The following is a 24,913-nucleotide window of genomic DNA, read 5'->3' as shown; positions in this document are numbered from 1 at the left end:
TACTTCAATTAAAAAAACAAAACAAAAGAGAAGTTCTAAGGGCTCATTTAAGCAATTATCTCTTAACTGGCAAGTTGTGAGATTCACCATCTACTGAAATTTTTAATCCCTTGGGGAGAAAAAGGATACAAATATGTTTATCTTTTATAAATCTTCAGGTCTGTCTACCAGTATGCATGAGCCAAGAGAAAGAATTCCCCTTCAGCTGTTATAAGTAGGTTTTTTGGTTATTTTGCTTTGTTCTTTTTAAGGAAGAGGGACTATTATTGACCCTCAGCAGAGGTAGCCTTAATTGAATAGTAGCATACTAAGGGACCCTCAAGGAGGACGGGGCAGTAGTTAAAACAGTGGGTGGGGGTGGGGTGGGTCCATATCCTACTTAAAACATGGTCAGAAGAAAAAGACAAGTGACATGGTCTCAGGCGAAGGCAGAATGGAAATCAAAGATAGAAGTAAAGAAAATGGAAGGAAAACCTGCCCTCATGTGTTTATCATATACGTCTGTTTATCAATTAAAATATTAATAGCGCAACGATGCATATTTGTCATATATTTTCCATCAAAATAAAGGAGAGGAAGGGTGAGGACAGGTGGAATGGCCAGGACTTTGAGTTGCTAAAGCAAACACAAAGTTCCTCATCACAGGCTTGCCTAGGGCAGGCCCTGACCATAAAGTGTATTTTCTTTAGAACTCACCGAAAACAAATATTTCTTCCTTTTAGTATTTTAATACAAACATATTGGTAAAAATCCTTATCAAACAAATACAAACTATAACAACTGACTTAAAGATTTAAAGACATTGAGAAGCAGGATGGGGATGGTAGAGTGCACTAATGTACCTCAGAGACCTCCTAAAGGTCTGTATTTCCCTTATTCTAGAGAAGCACTTCCTAATTTGCCACATGTCCCTCCTTTGGCTGCTTTCTACCCCTCCCCACAAGTTAACATGTGTTGTGTGAAGAAAAAGAAAACCTCCTTAGTGAAACACATTTGGAAAACACTATACACTATATGCCCTTCTTAGAGATTTCTGGTGCACTTGGGCATATTTAAAGGGCATCAAAATATTTGAGAGGCTCTGGGAGAGGAGAATCCGTGTAACTGACTCAGCATTTCCCAAGTTTAAATCCCCATCCCCGTCCCTACCTTCACCCCCAGGAATACTCATTAGCATCTCACAGGCCTCTAGTCTCCTCTAGTAGAGTGTTTGGGAAATGCTATTCCATAGATACAAGTATTGTGTCTTCTTGCTACATTGAAAGGATTGTGAAGATTTACAAGACTTACCGAAAGGATCTACTTAATATCCTGAGAGTTCAGATTTTTGCTCAAATATGGCTTCTTGGTACAATTGTTTAGCTTTTGCCCTATCATTCTCCTAATTGAAACATCATCTGTGTTGGGAAATAATTGTTTTGTGATTCCTGTAAAAGCAACAACAAAACACAGAAAAACACTTTGTCAGAAGGATGTAGACTCACAGATGCAGAGAACAAACCAGTGGCTGCCAGTGGGAAGGGATGGGGGAGGGGCGATATTGGGTAGGGGGTAAGAGGTACAAACTACTATGTATAAGTTATAAGGATATATTGTACAGCTGGCAATATAGCCAATATTTTATAAGTATAAATGGAACATAAACATTAAAAATTGTGAAATACTATATTGTACACCTGTAACTTATATAATACTATACATCAACTATACTTGAATAAAAATAAATTGATTAATTTTAAAAAACCACTTTATCAGGCCTTTGCATCTTAAGGTATGAACTGAAATAAAACACCAAGCAATTCACATTATAATTTTGTCTCTATTTTGAAAAAGCAGCCCAACACCCATGAGATATTTAAATAGATGAATCTGTAGGCAGATTTTTCAAAGCAAAGCAAGAGATAACAAAAGTCTATATCATAAACTGAGAGCATACGTATATGTCTTCCTATGGTACCATTCAGCTTTAACCTTGCTGCTTGCTCTGAACGCTAAGTGCCCTTGATCCAAAATGCTGGGAATTTATTTTTACCCATCCCAACATCAGTTGAAACAAGCAGATTCTGACTGACTCTTTTCCAACTAAGAAATGATGCACTATTAAAATATAGAGAGCTGTGATTCAGTGAGTCCTTAAATTTGTTGGATATTTGCAAAAAAATTACTTGATAATTTAAGGAGGTTAATAACCTTCTTATATTTAAGGAGGTTAATTAACTTAAAAACCATAAGTAGGATGGTTAAATTAACCTCTGTTTTTTTCTGAGTAAAAGATAAGGGATATTTCTAACCAAGATAAGAAAAAGAAAATAAGACATAAACTGTTACTAAAATTTTGTTGGAAAGGATTTTGAAATTTTACTTTTCTAAAGCTATGAATTTTATGAATCCAAACTTTTCAGTGATATAAAATTCATTTTTATTTTAATAACCATTTTTAATGTAAAGTTTTTATACAAAATTCCCCATATATCATAAGAGGTTTAGGCTATCCTCAGATTTTTCTCTCAGAGAAAAATAAACTTGAAGAATAAAAAGGATAATGAAAGAACAACTTAAAGTTGAATGGTAAAATAATTTCAGATTCATGTGACAATATAATACAAACACATTATCACCTATGATTTCTTGAACTTCATTCTGATTCATAGCTGGTTTCACTGCCTTGTCCCTTGAAGTAGAGGATTTTGCCCCCGTCAGGCTGTGTGTGGCCATGTACTCATTTGTGTAGAGCACTTGCATTAAATCATTAATAAACTTCTGAGGCTTGCTCTTGTTGCAACGGGCAATCTGCCATTTTTCAATCTTGAACTAAAAAATTAAAAATAATAATTGAAATAACTGAAAAAGGAAAGGAAAGGAATATCTGAGGAATATATTACTCATTGAATTAATACAGACCAGAAAACAAAACCAAGTCTTTAAGGTGATGTATGATACTTTTAATATATATTGTACATTTCAGGGGTTAGAGTTAGATGTTAACTTTGAGATAATTCCCAACATATATGAGGTATTTGTTCTAGAGTGTATACAAATTCTTGTCATGTAATCTGGATTTGGTGCTTTAAGGATTAATCCATACTTAACATTTCCTACTAAGCATGGTAGCATAATAATGGCCCACTGACAATATTCACATCGTTATCCCTGTAACCTTTGAATACGTTACCTTATATGGGAAAATCAACTTTGTACGTGTCATTAAAGTACCTTGAGATGGGGAAAATATGCTGAGTTATCCAGGTGGGTCCAGTCCAATCACATGAGCCTTTTTGTTTTTTTTTTTACACTTAAAATTTGTGTACTTTATTGCAGGTACGAATATGTATATTTACATACACATATAACTTTATGTTTATAAATATATACACACAGTATCTGGTACGTAGTAAGCACACCATAAATGTTAATAATAATAATGAAAATGGCTAACATTTATTGAGCACTCACATGAGCCCTTAACTGCAGAAGAGGGAGGCAGAAGGAAGACACAGAGGAAGGAGGAGAGAATAGAAGAGTGAGAGGGCTTTGCCTGCCCTGACTGGCTTTGAAGATGATGGAAGTGGACCGTGAACCAGGGAAGGGGGATGCCTCTAGAAGCAGGAATGGCCTTCAGTTTATAGTCGACAAGAAAACAGAAAACAGGGAACTCGGCTCTAGAACCATAAGAAACTGAGTTCTACAGCAACCCCCATGGACAGGAAACAGATTCTTCTCCAGAGCTTCCAAAAAGGAGAGTACCTGCCAACACCTTGATTTTACCGCATTTCTGACCTATAGAACTCTGAGGTGGTAAGTTTGTATTATTATAAATCACTAAGTTTGTGGGAATCTGTTACACAGCAAAGGAAACCGGTACACTAAGATTCAAATATTCTGAATGTTAGATAGTGAACATTTAATTACTGCTCTTGAAGGCATAATTTCCCAGACCGATTCTAACAAAACTTGTATTTTTAGCTTCTATTTCTTGATTAAGAGAAGTCGGGAAAGTGGAAGAATTGTGTTCTGCCAGCATGTACAGCCTAAAATTCACCTTGTCTCAATGATACAGTTTTATAACCTTTAACGCATAGTTGTCCTTCTGTCACTGGTTTAAGAATTTCCTAGTTTAATAACTTCATCGTTGTCCACCATTTGACTTTAATTTTCTGAACTGGATATTCATTTCACAAACATTAGATTTATTGTAAAAGACTGTTTTACGTAGTCAGAATATTATGATTGACCTAAAGTTAAATAAAGTGATCTGATAAGACAGTGATTATGTTGTACAGTAATTTTAATTTTGTATGTAACTGTATCCCAGAGAAAGATGCGATGGTCTTCCAGCTGACCTGTTTCTCATCCACGTGATGCTCCTCCTCAGCTTTCAAGGAAATTGGTGAACTGTAATTAGAATTAGAATTACTACATGTGGAGGCAAATGAATCTGGTGAGGAGTTATTTGTTGCTCTCCAGAGGGTGGACGCAGACGTGGACAGGGTTCCTCCACCCTTGAGCAGGGCCTCCGCCATACCAACCAATTCTTCAAACTGGGTGACGGCCTGTGGTAAAACTAAAATGGCAAGAAAAAGTAGTACTTTACAAATACTTGGCATAGCAGCATAGATACATATTTTCTATGATGTGTATATGCATAGAAGTATGTAGACCAAACTGTTAACACTTGCTATCTTTGGAAAATAAACATGGTAAGAAGAATGGTTGGAACATATTTACTTTTTTTTTTTTTTTTTGGCGGTATGCGGACCTCTCACTGTTGTGGCCTCTCCCGTTGCGGAGCACAGGCTCCGGACGCGCAGGCCCAGCGGCCATGGCTCACGGGCCTAGCCGCTCCGCGGCATGTGGGATCTTCCCGGACCGGGACACGAACCCGTGTCCCCTGCATCGGCGGGCAGACTCTCAACCACTGCGCCACCAGGGAAGCCCTAACATAATGTTTTTAAGACTTGATTCTTTTTCTAATTGCTAATGATGTTATTTGAAGGTGTTTAAGGAGACATTACTGATTCTATCACCTTCCATCAGGCCAGTTTAAGTGACGAGATAAAATAAACCGTTTCTCACAGATTGAAATAAATTTTCTATGGCCTTAGTGCGTGATTTGCCAGGGAGTCAAAGGCCATCAAATTAGTAAAAATTCATGGCCACAGTTCAAATCTATGTGTTCACGTATTAAAGATGGATTTTGGTAATCAACTGAATGTTCTCTTTGTTCCTTTTTTTAAATGGAAACTTACACATTCAAAGCTTTCATACCTCCATGTTAAATGGTCTTCTCTTGTTATATCTAGTTTCTTTCCTAAGGACAAATAACATTTTGCTGGAGTTGGAAGACACCTTGAACCCTGTGTAATTCAACTCCTCACTCTATGGTTGGGGGTAATGCCTGCTGGAGTGGTGAAAAGACTCTGAAACTTTTTTGTACTTTTCTAAGCATATTATTGAGCTATATAATCTTTGGAATAATAGCTGATTGGAGACCTGAAAATCAGACATATTGATGACATGTCCAAATCAATACATTTAGTACTATGTTAATAGAAAAATTTAAAAATCTGCTAAAGAAGAAAATCTTATTTTATATTTTTTCAATTAATATTTGCTAAGCACCTCTCATGTGCCAGACAGTTGTTCAATCAGCAATTATTTATTGAGCACTTAATAATATTAGACATTTATCTAGCTTCTACTCTGTGCCAGGCACTATTCTGGGAACCTTACTGATGTTCATTTGTTTACTCCTCATCGCAACTCTCTGAGATAGGTATTATCACTACCTGCAATTTACAGATGAGGACAGTTAGGCAACGAGAGGTTAAATAACCCATCAGGGTCAACTCAGTGAAAAGAAGAGGCAACATTCAAATTCGGACTCTGCCAATTCCATGCTATAAACTTCTATGTCATGCCAACTCTCAACATTTGCCCACCACTCTGTTAGGTGCCAGGGATGAGACTGGGAGCAAAACCAGATGTGATCCTAGACTCTTGGAACTGGGAGAGGGTAGGGGGTATTGTTTACCTAACCATGCTGTGTGTAAAAATTTGGCCCGCTCAAAGAAGGTCGGGCCACCTGTCCTAACCGCCACCCACCACCCCCCAGTTCCTGAGAAGTAACCTCTCAACCCTTGAATTTCCCGAGCGATAGCAGGAGTGTCTTTGTTATTCATGGTGAGCCCCTTAGAACACACCTGATTTATGTTTATGCTAAGGAGTTTCTCAGGGTGGGGACAGTCACACCCAATAATCTTAGGGTAGAAGGTGGCCATAGCCAGAAAGCCAGAAAGACCATGTGGGCAATCAATCAGTGAATCAATCATGCTCACGTAATGAAGCCTCAGTAAAAACTTTGGACACCCAAGCTCAGAGAGCTTCCTGGGTGGACAATCCTCTGTGCATTTTCTTGTAACATATAAAGACTAGTAGGTAATATATCCTGAGGACAGAAGTTCCTCACTTGGAACCTAACCAGACTCTGCCCTATGTGTCTCTTCCAACTTTGCCTGGTTCTAATTTGTATTCTTTCCCTGTAATAAATGTAACCATGAATATAATAGGTTTTGGTGAATTAAATTTCTCTGGCAAATTACTGGACCTGAGGGTGGTTTTGGAAAACCCCTAAACTTGCAGTCAGTATCAGAAGCCTTAGAAGACTTGGCAGTCTAGAGGACTGTGCCCTTAACCTTGCGGTTTGGCTAACTCAAGGTGCATGCAAAGAAGTAAAAATCACAGTTGTTAAGGTCACAGAGGAGAGGCAAACAGCCTAGAGAGGGAAGGGCCACAGAGGGCTTCTCTTAGGAGGTCAAGATTGATCTGAAACCTGAAGGCTGAGCAGGAATTAAATAGCCGGAGGGAATGAGGAGGTCATCAGAAGCATAGGAAACATAAGTTCTGTATCTGAGGAACTGAAAGAAGGCCAAAGCTGGAATGTAAAGAGAAAAAGGGAATTCTGCATTAAAGTGGGGTTTAAAGAATATTCACTGTTTTTTCTAATAATGAAAGTTATACATGTTCATTGGAATATATCCTTCTTGCCATTTCTATTTTTGTATATCTATATCTATATTCATGTATTTTCTTTTACATAATTAGGACAATGCTATATGCATAGCATTGTATCATGGTTCTTTTCTCCAATTAAGACCATAAATTGAATATCTTACCTATTTTATTAAATCTTGGAAAATATGATCTTTTGAGGTCTAATTTGCTTAGAATCAAAGTCAAGATCTTATGTGAAGTCTGAGCAGAATTTAAGTAGGTAGAGGGGGATGAGTTTGACAAAAGGATATACCCAATTAGCTCACACTAATATGTTCGAGATATAGAACATTTCTATCCACCCAGAAATTTGCCTCATGTTCCTTCCAAATCAGTCCCTGGACTCACCTCAGGGGAAACCATTAATGTGACTTCTTTAGTCAGAGACACGTTTTACCTGTTCTAGAATTCCATATAAACGGATACAAACAGTATATTCTCCGTTTTTTGGTCTGACTTTTTTGTTGTTGTTGTTCTGCATTAATGTTTTGAGATTCATTCATGTTGTTGTGTCAGTCATTCTTTTTTCAGGAGGATGAATATTATTTTTATTTTTTATTGAAGTATAGTTGATTTACAATGTTTCAGGTGTATAGCAAAGTGATTCAGGTATGTATATTTATATATATATATATATATATATTCTTTTTTGTTGCTGAGTGATATTTCATTACATGGATACTCCACAATTAAAGTATCCATTCATCTGCTGATGGGTTATTTTCCACTTGAACACACGACTTTAAGGATTCCCTAATATCTCAAGGTATTGATGTCCTCTAATTTATCCAAATGCTCCTTTTATTCTTTTTGGAATTTAGGTTGCTTCCAATTTTTCTTGATTACAGACAAAACTCTTATGAACCACCTACCACACACATCTTTATATGCATCTCTGATCGTGTCAATGCTATAAATTCCTGAAAGCGTAACAATAGGCTCAGAGGTATAAATGTTTCCAAGACTCAGTTAATGTCATTGAATGGCTCTCTAAAAAGAGTCTTCCAACTTAAATGCCCACTAGCAAGGTAAGAAGTCAGCCACATCACTGCACCATCAACAAGAGGTGTTCATTATTAACAACAATATTCACTATTTTGATAGGTTAAAATTTTAGTATAATTATTTAAATTGTAGTTATTGCAATTATTTGATTATTGTGAAGTTGAATACATATTTATTTGTTTATTGATTATTTGAACTTATTCTGTGAGATACCTATTAGACCAAAGAATGTTAGTACTTTTTAAATTTTATGATAGCTTAGATGGTTTTTGTAAAGTGCTTATAGGAATGCCTAGTGCATTATAAACACAATGTATTAGCTATTGTTATTAATTCCCTTATATCTTAAGCACTTTAACCTTTAATTTGTCATAAGTTGCAATTATTTTTCTTAGAGTATTTTAATTTTAGTATGTTTTAAATGTACACACTTACAAAACAGATAACTAATAACAACCTGCTGTATAAAATAAATAAATAAAATAAAAGTTTTTAAAAAGCACACACATGTTTTTAGTTTTTACTTAATTAAAAGTAGCAGTCTTATGGAAGCAAACTAAGTGTCCATCGACAGATGAATGGATAAAGAAGATGTGGCACATATATACAATGGAATATTACTCAGCCATAAAAAGAAACGAAATTGAGTTATTTGTAGTGAGGTGGATGGACCTAAAGTCTGTCATACAGAGTGAAGTAAGTCAGAAAGAGAAAAACAAATACCGTATGCTAACACATATATATGGAATCTAAAAACAAAACTGGTCATGAAGAACCTAGGGGCAGGATGGGAATAAAGACACAGACCTACTAGAGAATGGACTTGAGGACACGGGAAGGGGGAAGGGTAAGCTGGGACAAAGAGAGTGGCATGGAAATGTATACACTACCAAATGTAAAACCGATAACTAGTGGGAAGAAGCTGCATAGCACAGGGAGATCAGCTCGGTGCTTTGTGACCACCTAGAGGGGTGGGATAGGGAGGGTGGGAGGGAGGGAGATGCAAGAGGGAAGAGATAGGGGGATATATGTATATGTATAGCTCATTCACTTTGTTATAAAGCGGAAACTAACACACCATTGTAAAGCAATTATAATCCAATAAAGATGTTAAAAAAAAAAGTAGCAGTCTTTTCCTTAGTTCTTTTCCTTAGTTCATTCATTTACTTTATACTTAGCAAGTCATTCAGATCAGTTAAATATTCACTCATATATTTCATACAGTTTAAACATCTTTTCACAAGTAAGTTTTTTTTCTCCCTGGATATATTTTTTTCTAAATTTAATGTAAAAATTTAAACACACACACAAAATAGTAAACTCCCATGTACCCCATGCCCTAGTTTCCGACTCATGGCCAATCTTGTTCCACCTGTATCCCCACCCACTTTCTTCCCACCTCCAAAATTACTTCAAGCAAATCACAGGCATCATTTCATTTTATCTGTAAATATTTCCGTGTATATCTCCAAAGGTAAGAAATTTAAAAATATATATATATATAATATATGGTTACATATATATATATATAACCATAACACCATTGTCACAGCCAGAAATACTTAGCAATAGTTCTCAAATATCATTTAAAAAAAAAACCAAACTAGCAAGTGTTCAAATTTCTCTGATTGTCTCGTTTTTGTTCTTGTTTTTAGCTTGTTTGAATCAGAATCCAAATAAAGTCCATACATTACAATTAGTTGCTGTCTCTTTTACAAACTATAGGTTTCCTTTTCATCTCCTAGTTTTTTCCTTGCAGTTTATTAGTTGAAGAAACTGGGTCCTTTGTCCTGCAGGGTTTCCCACAGTCTGGATTTTGCTGATTGCACCCCTAAGGGGGTGTTTAACATATTCTTCCCTGTAGTTAGATCTAAAGGCTTGATCAGTGTTTGAACTTCCAGCAGGTGGCATTGAATGCATGGTTACCTTTTGTTGCGATATTAGCGGTCACTGATGATCACTGCCTAGATTCATCAGGGGTTGCAAAATGGTGATATCCTAATTCTTCATTTAGCTAGAATTCTACCAAGGGAAACTTTCTCTCATCAACTATTTGGCTACCCTGAGGTTCATTTCATATAATAATGGCAGGATAAATGCTTGATTTTTCAGTCTGTATTTGCCAGTTTTCAAAATAATGAGCTGGTTCTTTCAGATGGCCATTACGTTTTTTCTCCTTTGAATGAAGTCATGCATGTAAATATACATGATAACCAGTTGCCCTGATCATTATTATTGATGCTCCAATAATAATGATCTTTGGCCAGTGGGAATCTCTTCCAGTTGACACATCCACATGGTCTTTGCTGACCTCCTTGCTTTCTGGTAGGACAAGATTTTCATCTATATTTCCTGTTTGAGGCTCCTGACAAATCTTGTCCATTTCCTGTGCAAGTTCTGGAATCAGCCGTTTCTCCAGGGAACCCCAGCTCCCTTTAGTGGGGAACGGTATTTCAAGGCCACACCCAAGTGCTGGGAGTGCTCTTTGCTATTGGGTTCTTGTTTCTAGGCCTCTTCGGTGAACAGTATTAGAATATACATATTATTAATTTTTAAAGATAAAAATTCATCCTGTGTCAAAACCAGTACTCATTCAAATTCAGAACATGGAGTTTTAATTTAAACTGTACAGTTATGTTTTTAGTACGCCACATGGTGTGAAATGAGAACCTAACTTAAACCTGCCCCGCCCCGCCACATTGGAATATCAGTTTTCCCAGCACCATTTGTTGAATAATTCATCCTTGTCCTAAATGGCTTGCAGGACTCGCTATGTAAATTGTCAGGCCCATTGCAAATGGAAAATGCAGGACTCCTTGTTCAAAGCTTCTTCAGAATTTTAATATGGTGACAGTATTTTTAACCAGTATGTGGGGCCTTCCTAGGAGCAGGGCCCGGCGTGACTGCACTGGTCATCCTACAGTGATAAGCAGACACTATACGGCACTCACCTTACCAGGTTCTGCTCTGAATACTTTACATGTCACCCAGGGAAGTACTTTTATCATTTCCATTCATCTCACACTCAGTTACACAGCTAGTAGGTGGCAGAGCCAGGATTTGAACCCAAGTGACTTGGCCCCTGTAAACCCATGCTCTTGTCCTCTGTGCCACAGTGGCTCCAGGACATTTCTTCCCTGTATGGGAGGTATTATCTAGGGATGTGTGTTCTGTTCCATCGACCTGCTGGTTCTTATCCTAGTAAGTTGCTTTTAATTATCAGAACTTTATATGATTTCATGTTGACAGTTATGCCTTCAGATTCTTTTTCAGAATGTTCTTAATTGATTTTGCCTATTTATTCTTTCAGGTTAACTTTAATATAATTATTGTCAAATTACCACAAAAATCAAAATCAAAACAAAACAATTATGGGCATTTGATTGGGATTCTAGTCAAACTGTGAGTTATTTTGAGATGAATTGGCATCTTCTCATCTATGAATTTGACGTCTCTCTATTTAGATTTGTGTATTTCTCCATTGACTTTTTAATTTTTCATCATAGATCCTACACATTTCTTGTTAGGGTAAGCAGTAGATATTTTATAGTTATTTGTAATTAATGTGTAGGTTCTTTTTAATTATTTTTTTTAGGAATAAAACCAGCAATTTCTGATCTATAAGGAAATTACTGATTTTTTTAAAAAAATGGTAGCTATTAGATTTGGGGCACCTATTATGTACTAGGCATTTATTATTTTTTAAATACAATAAGGCTTATAATGAAAAATAGCAGTCCTCTGCCCTACCGCTCACCACCCTGGATTACCTACTACTCCTAGAGGGAGAACTTCTGATCCACTTACCTGTTTCTCCGGTAGTTACCTTCATAGTCTTAAATAATAATAAGCATATACAACTATTCTTTTATTTTTTCAGATTCATATAATTATTTATTGACTTTCAACTACGTAACATGACAAGGCAGCCCTCTTTCAACTCCTCCCCCAGCCACACAGAAGCACACACACGTGGTACCCACATGTGCAAACACATACACACTCTTCTCTCCATCATCCCAGGATAGTTGTAACACAACTGCCACTTCAATAAATACTGTGCTTACATTATTACAGTGATGTAATTCTCAATTCCTTTCCTTTAAAACATGACTTTTTTCCTAGAGTTAAAATGATCTCATTTTTAAAAGCTTGCTTATTATTATTTAACTGTTTCTCTGACTTAAACATCTCAAAACTTCCTACCAGAGGTGTAAAATCTCCTTGCAGTATGTTTGGTAGATGACATCATGTCATCTATCAATCTCATGTGTTTTTCAGTGATCTCTCTCCTGTAACCCCTGTACCTGTCCACCTCTAGACCAGCTGCTTCCAGGCTACTGTGGACCTGTCACCCTGGAGTATCCCGTCACTATTATTCTGTGGCTACATCCTGTCCCTCTCCTGTACTGGACTACCTGTTTTCTGATTGACTTTCTAGATTCACTCTCTCATTTTGAAGGAGCACACCCTCCCTCAGCTTTTGAAAAAGAAAGCACAGGAAGTACATTGAGACTTCATAAGTATGAAATTATTATTATTCTGCCCTCACACTTGGTTGATGGTTTCACTGGGTATAGAAGTCTAGGTTTAAATCATTTCCCTTTAGAATTTTAAAGGCATTGCTCAATTATCTTAGAGCTTCCAGTGTTGCTGGTGAAAAGTCTGATGTCATCTGACTCCCATTCCTTAGCGGATAACATTGCTTGTCCTCTCTGAAAGCTTCTAGATTTTCCCTTCCTGGTGTTCTGAAATTTCACACTGTCATGGCTTAGATAAGCGTTTTTGCTTTTGGTGGTATCTTTTTGATGTGCACACAATAAACTTTTACTAATTACTACTTCAGTGATTCACTGGTTTTACTTTGGCTATTTCTGAAACTTTGACAGCTTTCTACTATATTTAAATGAACCTGGGCAAAACTTAATTGATTTTTCCTTCTTTACTGAAATCTCATTAGTTAATAGAGTGGAGTTTTCGGCTGAGGCATTGTTTTCCCTGGGTATACATTCATTCTTTACAAATAGTGATAATTTAATACCCTTTTGTACAATAGACATAGCACTTTTTTCCTTTTATATCTTATTGTGCTGGTCAGTTGTGGTCCACAAGATATGTTTCAAATGTTTAACACATGCACGTAGAGCACACACGCGTCTGTCATTCTGAATGTCTAGAATGGCATATACATTCTGCTATTTTTCTTAGTTAGCAGGCTTTATAGACAGATAAACAGCTCTGATTCTTAGTTCAAAGAGGAATATTGCTGAGGAAAAGTTAACTAACCACTCTGCACTCTTCTCTCAGACCCCTTTCTTATTTGGATTATACATTAAATTTCAACTTTCTGACATCTTCCTAGTTCCCAACTGTAGCTTCACAAGGAGGCCTACTATGGCCATGTTATTTTAAACTGTAAAACACCCCCTCTCCCTCAAATCCCCACCCTCCTTTACCTCTCCTATTTTTTCCATAGCATTTATCACTAGCTAACATATTGTATAATTTACTTAATTTTACTTAATTGTTATTTTTCATGATTTTGACTGCTTGCCTCACTGGAATGTGAGCTCTGTGAGAGTGGCAATCCTTGTTTTGTTCACTGGGTTTTCCTAGGTACTTAGAGCAGTGCCTGACATATAGAGGACCTTGTAAATATTGACTGAAAGAAGAAATGCATGCATGAATACTGCAGTGGCAGTTGGCAGTTCCTGACTCTTCCTGTTGCTTGAAGTCTAACCAATAGCCAACTTTACTTTGGTTTCTAAGGGTACATACTAGTGTGTGTGCATGCAGGGGGGCAGACAATATTAAATACAGAATAGAGTATGTAGACTTTTAAGTGCCAAAGAGGAAACAAAACGGGAAGGGATAAAAAAATGTTGCAGGGGGAGAGAGGTTGAAAGTTTAGATGGAGGGAGGAGGTCAGGGCAAAGATGAATTTACAGTGAAGATTTGAAGTACGTAGGGTGCAAACTATGTGGATATCTGGGGAAAGAACATCCCAGGCCAAGGGAACAGCCAGTACAGAGATGCCGACATCAGGTCACGTCTGATGTCTTTGGAGGGAAAGCAAGTGGTCTGGTGTGGCTGGATCACAGAGAAGGATGGGGAGAGAGTAGAAAACGAGGCCAGAAAGGTATGTGGAGGGGAGGTGGCCGGATCATGTAAGGACTCAAAGATCATAAAACCGACTTCAGTTTTACCCCATGTGAGGTAGACGTGCACTGGAAGGGTCTGCAGAGAGGAGTGACGTGAGCTGGCCTACATTTAGCAGGATGTTCTTGCTGCTGTGTTGAGAGTGGACCACACAGTAGCATGAGCAGAAGTGGCAACACCAGTGAGGAAGCCACCATGATAGCCTGGGTGAGAGATGCTGGTGGTTTGGACCAGAGTGGCTGTAGTGGGGGTGGTACAAAGAACTGTATTCCAGAGATATTTTGAAGGTGAAGCCAGTAGGATTTGCCAATGGACTGAGTGTAGGGTGTAAAAGAAATACAGAAATACAAGACAGCATCGTGGTTTTTGAGTTGAGAAACTGGAACAATGACGTTAGCATTAACCGAGGCGAGGAAGAAAGAGAGGAGCAGGTGGCAGGGGAAGGGTGGGAATGTGGTCGTGGGTAGTGGTGTTTGTCTGAGATGCCTGCCAGTCTTGTCAATACACAGTTAGCGCATGACTCTGGAACTAAAGGGAGAAGTCCAGGTTGGAGATAAGTCATAGTTATTGATGGATTTAACACCATAGAATTGGATATGATCCCCTATGGAGTGAAAGCAGGTAGAAAAGAAAGAAGTCCAAGGACTGAGCCTGGGGCATCATCAAATACTTAGAGGATAAGATGATGAAATGAGGCAGCCATATAAACTGAGACGGAAAGCTCAGCAGTGGAGGAGGAATGTGGTGCCCTAGAAGCCAAGGAAGGAGAGGTAGCCAAGGTGTCAGATGTAACAGGACACTTAATGTGATCCTTGAGAAATGACCTTCGGGGTTAGCAATATGAAATGTTATGGGCTGAATTGTGTCCCCCCAAAAAGAGATGTTGGAGTCTAACCCCCAGGACCTTAGAATGTGACCTTATTTGGAAATAGGGTCTTTATAGATGTAATCAAGTTAAAATGAGGTCATTAGAGTGGACCTTAATCCAAAATGACTGACATCCTTATAAAAAGAGGGAAGTCTGGACACAGAGACAGACAAGCACACAGTGAGGTCATCACATGAAGACTGGTCTTAATGCTGCCTCAGGCCAAGGATCAAGCAGAAGCTAGGAGAGAGGCCTTCCCCAGCGCCATCAGAGGAAGCGTGGCCCTGCTGACACCTTGATTTTGGAATTCTGCTGTTTAAGCCACCCAGTCTGTGATACTTTATCACTGCAGCCCTAGGAAACTAATACATGGAGGTCATTGGTGATCATGAAAAGAGACGTTACAATGGAATGACAAGGACCTAATTGAAGTGGGATCCAAAGGGAATAAAAGGGGGAAAATTGAAAACAGTGTATAGGGTCAACATGTAAGGAGTTTTCCTACAAAAGGAAGGAGAGAGACAGGGTGGAAGGCAGAAAAGCAAATGGCCTGAGAAAGGTGGTTTTTTTTTTTGGTTTGTTTGGTTTTTTTAATGGGAGAAATAATTGTATGTCTGATGCTAATGGGATGATTCATTAGAGAGAGTGGGGAGGATCTCTGGAGCTCGGTCCTTGATTAGCAGAAAGAGGACGCATAGATGGACATACTGCCTTTGGCTGGACAAGAGGACAGGTCACTCATGGGTGACAGGAGAGGAAGTGGAGGTTAATACAAGCACAGGTGCAGGGAGCTGACAGTCTTTTCACATCCTCCAAGCTCTCCGTGAAGCAAAGGCATCAGCTGAGAGTGAGGATATGGAAGGTGTGGGAAGCTGGCAGAGAGAGGAGAAAATGCAACAGCAGCTCCAGAGTGAGGGACGGAGAGAAACTGTTCATAGTCATGATTCTTTTCATGTACTATGGTTTTAATTTTATTTTTTGTCTGTGCTGCGCGGCATGTGGGATCTTAGTTCCCGACCAGGGATGGAACCCGCATCCCCTTAACTGGAAGCATGGAGTCTTAACCACTGGACTGTCAGAGAAGTCCCCTTCATATACTATTGAAACTGATTTGCTCCTCTTGCATTTAGAATTTTCCCATCTAAATTTATGAAAAAAATGGATCTAATTTTCTTTTGGGGGGGGTCCATGTGTCAAGTTCTGGTGTTAATAAAAACAGAGACAGAATCAATAACGATGATTACTGAGCACCTATCATGTATCAGGCCCTGCTAAAGCATTTCTTCCAATTATCTAATTTAATCATCTTGGCAAGAAGGACATGAGAGATTGGCTCCACTGTGTAGATGAGGAAAGTGAAGCTGGGGCTGAGGGCAGGACAGTGACGGGGCCAAGGCTTACAGCTAGTAAGCAGGGTTGGGATTCAAACCAAAGTCGGTGACTTCAAGATCAATACTTGAACCAGCAATGTATGCTAACTTTATCAACTAGCTTTTCATCTTACTCTACGTTCTGGAACAGATGATATAAAAATAAGAACAATCTGTTCTTCGAAAATTGCAAAAACCTCACCAGGAAAAACCATCAGTTATAAAGATGCAATATTTAAAGCGTAAAAAATAAGGAGAGAATGGCTTGTTGGTGGAATAAACATCTTATTTCCATTCATGTGTGCCTGTTTCTACTTAAAACTAGGAAGCCTTCAATTTAATCAATATCTGTAGGAACTCATCTGAGCCATTACTCTGTCAATCTAGCTCACCACAGTGTTCTGTCTCCTACCATTTCTGCCTCCCCAAATACTGTGGAATTGTCTTCTTTATTTCCACAGCCATTGCCCTAGGCAAGGCTACCATCCTGTTAGTCCAATGACTGTGATACCTTTCAAAAGTGGTTCTCCCCGACTCTCCTTTCTGTGCCCCTTGTACTCATTTTGTACACAGAAGCCAGAGTGATTTATTTTTAAAATACTCTGTGTATTCACTGTTTTATAACAGAATGCTGCCCCACAAAGGATATATTGCCAAATATTCAGCTGTACAAAATAGTGCATGATGCCTAACTACAAATGGAAAACATAATTTAAAAAAAATAAACACTTAAACACAATATAGGATTCTGCAAAAAGGTATTATTCCAGGTTGTTTTTAATTTTCTTGGGCCTGTCTTTCCCCTTTATGTCTTCAGTGGAATGTGATTATTTTCCAAACCACTGTTCCCAACCCCAAACCTGAAATTTAATATGTGGAATCTTCAATTCCAGTAAGTCTATAAGAGATCACAACAGGCCCCATTTTCTAGTGCTTTCCTTAGCAGAGGAGAATGAGATAAGTACATCATGAACACCTTGACATATCTGTTGTCTTACTGATCTTTTCTCTCTAAGCCTATATTAAACACTCAATAAATATTTGTTGGACAGTATTAAATGAATATGACATTTGGTATTTTGTAGGAATGATCTAAATTTTTTTAATCAATAAACTAGAGGCTTCAATAGAGTACATCCATATTAAATTATGTAATCATAGATTTTCTTAAAATGTGGTTTTTGATTTTTTTTCTCTAAGGTACTGAGTTTTTCATTCTTGATAGCTGATTTCAATACTTTCCCTCATCAAGTATTTTTCCTTTCATCTCAAAATGTCAATTTTCTCTAAGTTTACCTTGAAGCATGACCAAAGACTGTCGAAGGCGGCTGTTTTCTTTCCGGATGTTTGTTAGTTTTTGTTTCAGGCCTCTTATTTTTGTGCACAATTCCTCCTTCGACAATTCTGCTAGAGGCTCTTCATCCTCACTGGAGCTCTCACCGGGCAGAAAGGCATTTCCCGAATATGGGTCTCTCTAAAATACAAGGCAGGCACAACAAAAGCATCAAGGCAGCTCTCGTGGTTTATCCCGTGTTCTGGATGCTGCTGGGACTTAATTAGACCTACAGGCTCCTGCTTTTCCAGGAGGGGAGCTGGGCCCTTGCGAGTGATCTAGCCTCAGCGTGGTCCTCCACTATACAGAGGAACTCAGAATAAAAGAGGACATCAAAGTTTCACGCACACGTCTCTTTCAAAACAGTAATCAGGAGCTTCCCTGGTGGTGCAGTGGTTGAGAGTCTGCCTGCCGATGCAGGGGACATGGGTTCGTGCCCCGGTCCGGGAAGGTCCCACATGCCGCGGAGCGGCTGGGCCCGTGAGCCATGGCCGCTGAGCCTGCGCGTCCGGAGCCTGTGCTCCGCAACGGGAGAGGCCACAAGAGTGAGAGGCCCGCGTACCGCGAAAAAAACAAACAAAAACAAAAACAAAAAACAGCAATCAGGATTCTGACTTTCAGCCTAACTTCAATGAAAAACACAAAGTAGAAAAATAGTATAACAGAGTAGAACCAACCAGACCACCATTCAGATCTTTGTAACTCATCTACGTCCTCCATTTCTCTCCCGACACCTCATCCACAGCCTCTTTGTTGAGACTATGCCATGAGGCTAATTTGGGGGTTTATTCCATCAGAGAAAGGAGAAAGATTTACCCAGAACAAAGCACTGACGTCTACCTTTTAGTTTCAAAAATATTTTTTAAGGACAGCAGGACAATAGTCCAAAAACGTATGCCTTTGAGTCGTAACGCCCAGGATTTGTTGAGGCAGAAAAGAATTTTCTCAAATTACTAAGCTGGCCTTTATATTAATCCAAATCTGGAAAATTGGAGCACAGAAGGAAATTTATAAAGATCCAAATCTAGAAGTCTGGAGTATGATGCTTATAAAAATAAACTTTAGGGCTTCCCTGGTGGCGCAGTGGTTGGGAGTCCACCTGCTGATGCAGGGGACACGGGTTCGTGCCCCGGTCCGGGAAGATCCCACATGCAGCGGAGCGGCTGGGCCCGTGAGCCATGGCCGCTGAGCCTGCGCGTCCGGAGCCTGTGCTCCGCAACGGGAGAGGCCGTGGCGGTGAGAGGCCCGCGTACCACAAAAAAATAAAAATAAAAAAATAAACTTTAGAAGAGATAAAGGCACATGTACACCAGAACACAACATTGTGAATCAACTATACTCCAATAAAAATTTTGAAAATAGAGAGAGATCAAGAAAGTTCCTGCTGAATAGGAAGCGAAGAGACCTCCTGGGGCCAGGCTGAGGAGCAGGAAGGACAGAAAGTCAGATTCCAGTGTCTGCTCTTCCTGCCCCGACCTTTGTGGGGAAGAGAGGTGGATCAATGGGGTCAGGGTAGATGACAGAAACATCCAGATGAATGAGGGGCAGTCCCAGGGCAGCAGGGCCAGCTCCGTGCTTCTCAGCACATCATAAATGCCCTAAAGGGGCCCCACGTCCAGCAACATCAGGGCAACATGGCGCCTTCTGGGCCACGGATCAGAAATGGACAAAATTGGTGTCTGAACAAATGGACCAGAGACAGTGTCCAGACTCCCCAGAGCTCATGCAAAGCAGCTGGAGAATCCAGAGGATCCCTGTGTCCCGGTCAGGAACTGGGTAAGTGCTGGGGGAACTGGTGAACAGAGAGGCTACAGGGTGCCAAAACCTTACAGAAGATGGCAGCGGGTCCCAGCACAGCAAACATCAGCAGATGGTGCCAACAGAACCCCCTGGGAGCTGGAGGGAATGCTGTGCCTCAGCAGTGACGGTACTGGACACTAAGGAAACAGGCAGAAGACTTAGAGCCTGGGCAGAAGACCAGCAGTCCCTCCCCAGATGCTGGGTGATATGTAAGACTACTCAAAACTTGAAACACTTCCCAGGAAGAAAACAGGAAGTGGAGGAGAGTGAGAATCTAGTCTCCATTGAGACTTAAACCCTGAAGTGACTGAAACTATACCAATACCTCAAAGGGATTTTAAACACCAGAACACTCTAACTGGGCTTCCCTGGTGGCCCAGTGGTTAAGAATCCTCCTGCCAATGCAGGATACACGGGTTCGAGCCCTGGTCTGGGAAGATCCCACATGCCGCAGAGCAACTAAGTCCCTGCGCCACAACTACTGAGCCTGTGCTCTAGAGCCCGCGAGCGACAGCTACTGAAGCCTGTGCGCCTAGCCTGTGCTCTGCAACAAGAGAAGCCACCACCATGAGAAGCCCGTGTGCCGCGACGAAGAGTTAGCCCCCTCTCCCAGCAACCAGAGATAAGCCCGTGCACAGCAACGAAGACCCAATGCAGCCAAAAATAAAATTAAAATTAAAAAAAAAAAGAACACTCTGTAATTCACTGTCAATGGACAAGTTCAAGCTTTCCCCCCTCCCCCTTTTCTTATCTAGCAGCATGGAGAATTGAAAGCCAGATGAGATCAGTTATAGAAAATACAATTATATTTTTGTATGACCAGTAATGTATATATTCAACCTCACTCCTTATTTTACAAGTATACAAATCTATGTATGTATACATATTTCATTATTCCACGTGTGTGTGACATATATAATATATATAATGGTAATGAAAATTACTATTGTTCTATGTTGGCAAGTAGCTAAAGTACTCATGCTAGATATATAAATCTTTAATAAAAAAACTGATGCATTTGGTTAAGTAGAAACGAAATATTTATTTAAAAAAACTGAAGGATGCCTATTGAGATCATAGTTCTATGCAGAGTAACTGGGAAAAATAGAATATATGGTCTAGTTCTTGCAGCAATTTCCCACAAGAGAGAAATGAAATCAAGCATAAATCCATTTATAAGCATCATTGGAAGACAAAGTTAATAGACAATAGATTGGGATAAGATATTTGCAAAATCTAACACCACACAAAACTAATTTCTACAGTAGATATGGTATATGCGCCAATCAATAAGAATGGAACAGGAACCCACCAGAATAGACTAAGAAACCCAACAGAAACTATAAAAACTCAATAGAGAAGTGAACAGTGGCAGAGACTGCTGGCTATCACCAGGTATTTGTTCTCCCATTCTTCTACAGTAATAGGTTTTTAGCTCAGCAGATAGATGTCAGCTAGATTACATTTCCCAGACTCCCGGACAGCTCAGTGTGGCTATGTGACTAAGCTTCCGCCAATCAAATAGGAGTAGAAACAATGTGTACCACTACTGGGTCATGACCTTAGGAGGAATGGGCTGGCCTTCTCCTGCCTGAATTCTATTTTTGTTGGCAGAGACGAAGGCATGCAGGTGGGAGCTGGAGTAGTCACCTTGACCCAGAGACAGAGGCTGTGTGTTCAGGAAGGTAAATGAACAAGGTAAGAGGGATCCTCAACATTTTGGCACTGCTACAGCAACCAGGACTGCTCTTGCTATTATGTGAAAGGGAAATAAACTTCCATCTTTATACGCCACTGTGATATTTGGGTCTTTGTTACAGCCTTTACAACATGCATCTTAACTAATGCAGATTTTGGTACCTAGAAGCCGGATACCCAAAACTTGACATATGTTTGAATTACTTAGAGGTCAGGTTATGGTCAAAAAGAGCAAAGGTATAACATGCTGGAAGATTGTTGACTCTTGTTAGACCTTGGTGATGACGCATTTGGTAAAACCGTCACCTGCAATGCCTTGGAAGGCACACCATGTGCTTATTGAGACTGGAAAAAGAATGTCTGTGTGTATCAGTGATTTCTTGTCAGTGCTAGCTAGTTTGCAGAAATGGAAGGCTTTCTCCTTCCGTCTGCATTTAGAATGTAGCATGCAATTTAAACTGAGTCCAGTAATGTTAAATCTTCAAGGTTTGAAAAAAATGAATGACGTCTACATCTAAATTGTAAGAGATAAGAAAAAAAGCCTGTGAACTCAAGGCTTTCTCAAGAGCTTCTCTTTAAGTGTTCTCTGCCAGACACTGAAATCCATCCCAACGGTAAGCCTCAGCTTCAGTGCATTATCTTCAAGCTTTTTGTTTCATATGGCAATTAAGTCACTGCCAAAAGTTGGAGAGAAAAGAGGCTGAGCAGCCGTAAAAAAAGAGGAGAGGTTTCAGGCTTATTTATGACCAAATAAGATCTCTGGCTGTAGCTACTTGCAATGAAACCAAACAGAAAGAAATAGTCTGGAAAGTTATTAAGTTTTTGAGAAACACAAATTGCAAAAGAAACCATACTACTGGCCTGCTAGAGCAGGTGACTATTTTGCCCTCAAGGAACCACTGGACAACCCTCCCCCTCCAAAACCTGCACCAGCAAATTGAAACAAGACATCATTTTCTCCCATCAATTGCCAAATATATGAAATAAGGACATAAAAGCTAAGTGTTGGCAGGGAAGCACAACATGGAATCCCTTATGCACTGCTGCTGGGCATGTGGACTGATATGGACATTCTGGAAAGCAATTTCATTGTCATATGAAAGCCATTACTCACCCTTCTAAGTGTTTATTCCAGAGACATTCTCACGCTGTTTCTTAAATGGACATGTATGCGGACATTTATTTTGTCATTGTTTGTAGTACCAAGATGCTGGAGGAATCTAGGTTTTCATCATTGGAGGAAAGGATAAGTAAAATGATGCTATGCTTTGTTAGACACAACGTATCATATATAATAGCAATATAAATGTTAAAAACAGTGCTGATTGAAAAATCAAACAGATTGAGCTATATATTATGATACCAATGTACTACTAAATGATGTGTGAAATGATGGAGCCATAAAGTTGTACAGTGCAGCGTGATTTGTAAACAGAAAAAGATTGGAAACAAGCCATATCCATGCTAGGGGACAGTGGGTGATGATGTACAAAAGAGAAAATTCTTTATATACTAATGGAAAGATTGTCAGAATACATTAAGTAAAAAAGCAATGTACAAAGCAGCCTATCTAGTAAGTTACTTTTTGTGCAAAAGAGGGATTAAGAATATCTATATTCATATTTGCTTTATTTGAACAAAGAAACAGTGGGAGGATAAACAAGAAAGCCATAAATGTGGTTACATGTGGTAGGGGGCCAGGAGTCAGGAACAGGGCGGGTGGGGACAGCTGTGTGGGAGACTTTTCACACACACGCTATGTAGATATACAGATATATAATTTTTAGGCTTTTGATTTTTTTATTACTCAAAACTTCATTTTAAATTTAGCTTTCTGACTCTGTGCTTGTGCCTTCAACACTTTCACAAGGATTTTCTGCCCCTCCGTAGGAAAGCATATGTGACCGGTCATGGACATGCTTAGCAGACATGGACCCACCATGGGCCCGGCTGACATGTTTCGTTTCAGGAAACCTCATAAGAACTTTAGGTCTCACAGCAACAACTTCTCAAAGTCGGCCTGGGCACATTCCACATGCAGATTTTGGTGCTTTCCCAACCTTCTGGGTTTAAGAGTAAACAATTCTATTGCCAGGGGTTCGGGACAGCCTCATTTTGTCAGAGGCCGTGTTGTGGGGCAGCCTAGGATGTGCGGCATGCCAGATGCTGGACCGTTCTCAGTGCCTCCAGACACTATCCCAGGAGAGTAAAATATATTCTAAACCATGAGAATGTACAGCATGTATTTTAAAAATTAAACGAAAATACATGCACGTAAGCACTCCATGTATTACAAAGACACACAAATAAAAAATAAAGGATAAACAGGTGGATAGTTTGTCCAAAGTGTAAGAGGAGAATGGGAGTGGGGAATTCAGATCAAAAAGGAATAAATGAATAAATACAAATAAGAAAGGGGCCCTGGCCAAACCTGTGATGAGGATGGGCTGCAAACTGGAGTCAAAAAAAAAAAAAAGCAGTAAATTCTAGAAGAGGTGTTCCAATTTCTCCAGTGGTTTTGGGAGGAAAAGAGTATTTTCTGACAGTTTGCTGATCTTTAATGTCCCAGGATATCAAGGCAAGTTTGGACAATATATAATTGGCCACACTTCAATAGAAGCTGGTAAAATGGCTTGTGAATATGTTTCTAATTCAACTTGCTTAACATTAAAAAGAGAACATGAAATTTTATTCCTTCAGTTGAATAAAGAATTAAAGGGAAGAATCTATGAATACAAGAGGGGGAAATGCACTAATAAATTGTGAAAAGAATTATGGAATTATGGCAGAGCAAGGGAAGAAAGTACCACCACAACAACAGCACACCAACCTGCCCTTTATCCAGGTCACTGTTCGCATTCTCTGAGTCCATCGTCTCCGTCCTTTTCCTCTTTCCTTTTCTAAGAGCTTGGGTATTGGTAATTTCCTCTGTTTGCAAGATCTTCTGCATTTTCTTAGTTAGTTACCAAAGGTTTTCTGAAATTGTAGGAGGAGGGAATGCCCATGAGATGGTGCTACTCTGGACGTAGTCCAAAAGTTAATGTTTTTCCTTAAAATGAAAAACAAACAAAAGAATCCATAATATGTTTACAACTGTATGTTTCATAAAGGGACTAGCCACTCAAGTAAATTATTTTACTCAATACTTCCTGTCATTCTTTCTCCCACTTGCTAATTCAGGACACACTTTCACTTGGTTCAAAATCATGAGGATAACATGTTTCCAGAACGTGGGATACAGGAAGTTGTCATTTATATAATCAAATAGTATAAACTTTTTCCATCTTTTCAAGTTTTTTCTTGTCAATCAGTTATGAGGAGTCTAAAAAACAAAGTAGAAACCTTGTAAAATTATGCAAATGATTTGAGGACTGAAGTTATATAACTTTAGGAAAAAGACATTAATAATAGCAGATCTAGGGTCTTCCCTGGTGGTCCAGTGGTAAAGAATCTGCCTTCCAATGCAGGGGATGTGGGTTCGATCCCTGGTCAGGGAACTAAGATCCCACAGGCCGCGCGGCAACTAAGCCCACACACCACAACTACTGAGCTCACGCACCTCAACTAGAGAGCCTGCATGCCACAAACTACAGAGCCCACGAGCCCTGGAGCCTGTGCACCACAACTAGA

The 24,913-nt window shown here is 39.3% G+C and overlaps 1 protein-coding gene across 1 annotated transcript; it reads right to left on the bottom strand.

The window, feature by feature from the left end:
- Positions 1-320: 320 nt before the first annotated feature.
- Positions 321-24,913, bottom strand: BEND6 (BEN domain containing 6). Its single transcript, XM_030764492.2, has 5 exons — positions 24,114-24,913; positions 17,749-17,926; positions 4,341-4,561; positions 2,619-2,811; positions 321-1,427 (listed from the first exon to the last, which is right to left on the bottom strand). The coding sequence occupies exons 1-5, from the start codon at positions 24,231-24,233 to the stop codon at positions 1,300-1,302; spliced, it is 840 nt and encodes a 279-aa protein (XP_030620352.1). The 5' UTR covers positions 24,234-24,913; the 3' UTR covers positions 321-1,299.

This window comes from Delphinapterus leucas, chromosome 10 (assembly GCF_059928025.1).
Source record: "Delphinapterus leucas isolate spDelLeu-1000000601 "Yukka" chromosome 10, BTC_Dleu_Yukka2, whole genome shotgun sequence".
Taxonomy (NCBI): Eukaryota; Metazoa; Chordata; class Mammalia; order Artiodactyla; family Monodontidae; genus Delphinapterus; species Delphinapterus leucas.
Note: the sequence above shows the minus strand (reverse complement) of the source record. Positions and strands in the feature narration are given on the sequence as shown.

Excerpts from the sequence above, each read along its gene's own strand:
- BEND6 (XM_030764492.2), bottom strand. The coding sequence starts at position 24,233 with ATGCAGAAGATCTTGCAAACAGAGGAAATTACCAATACCCAAGCTCTT. Across the intron at positions 17,927-24,113 it reads GTGACCTGGATAAAGGGCAG|AGAGACCCATATTCGGGAAA; the intron begins GTTGGTGTGCTG and ends CTTGTATTTTAG. Across the intron at positions 1,428-2,618 it reads TGAAGTTCAAGAAATCATAG|GAATCACAAAACAATTATTT; the intron begins GTGATAATGTGT and ends TTGCTTTTACAG.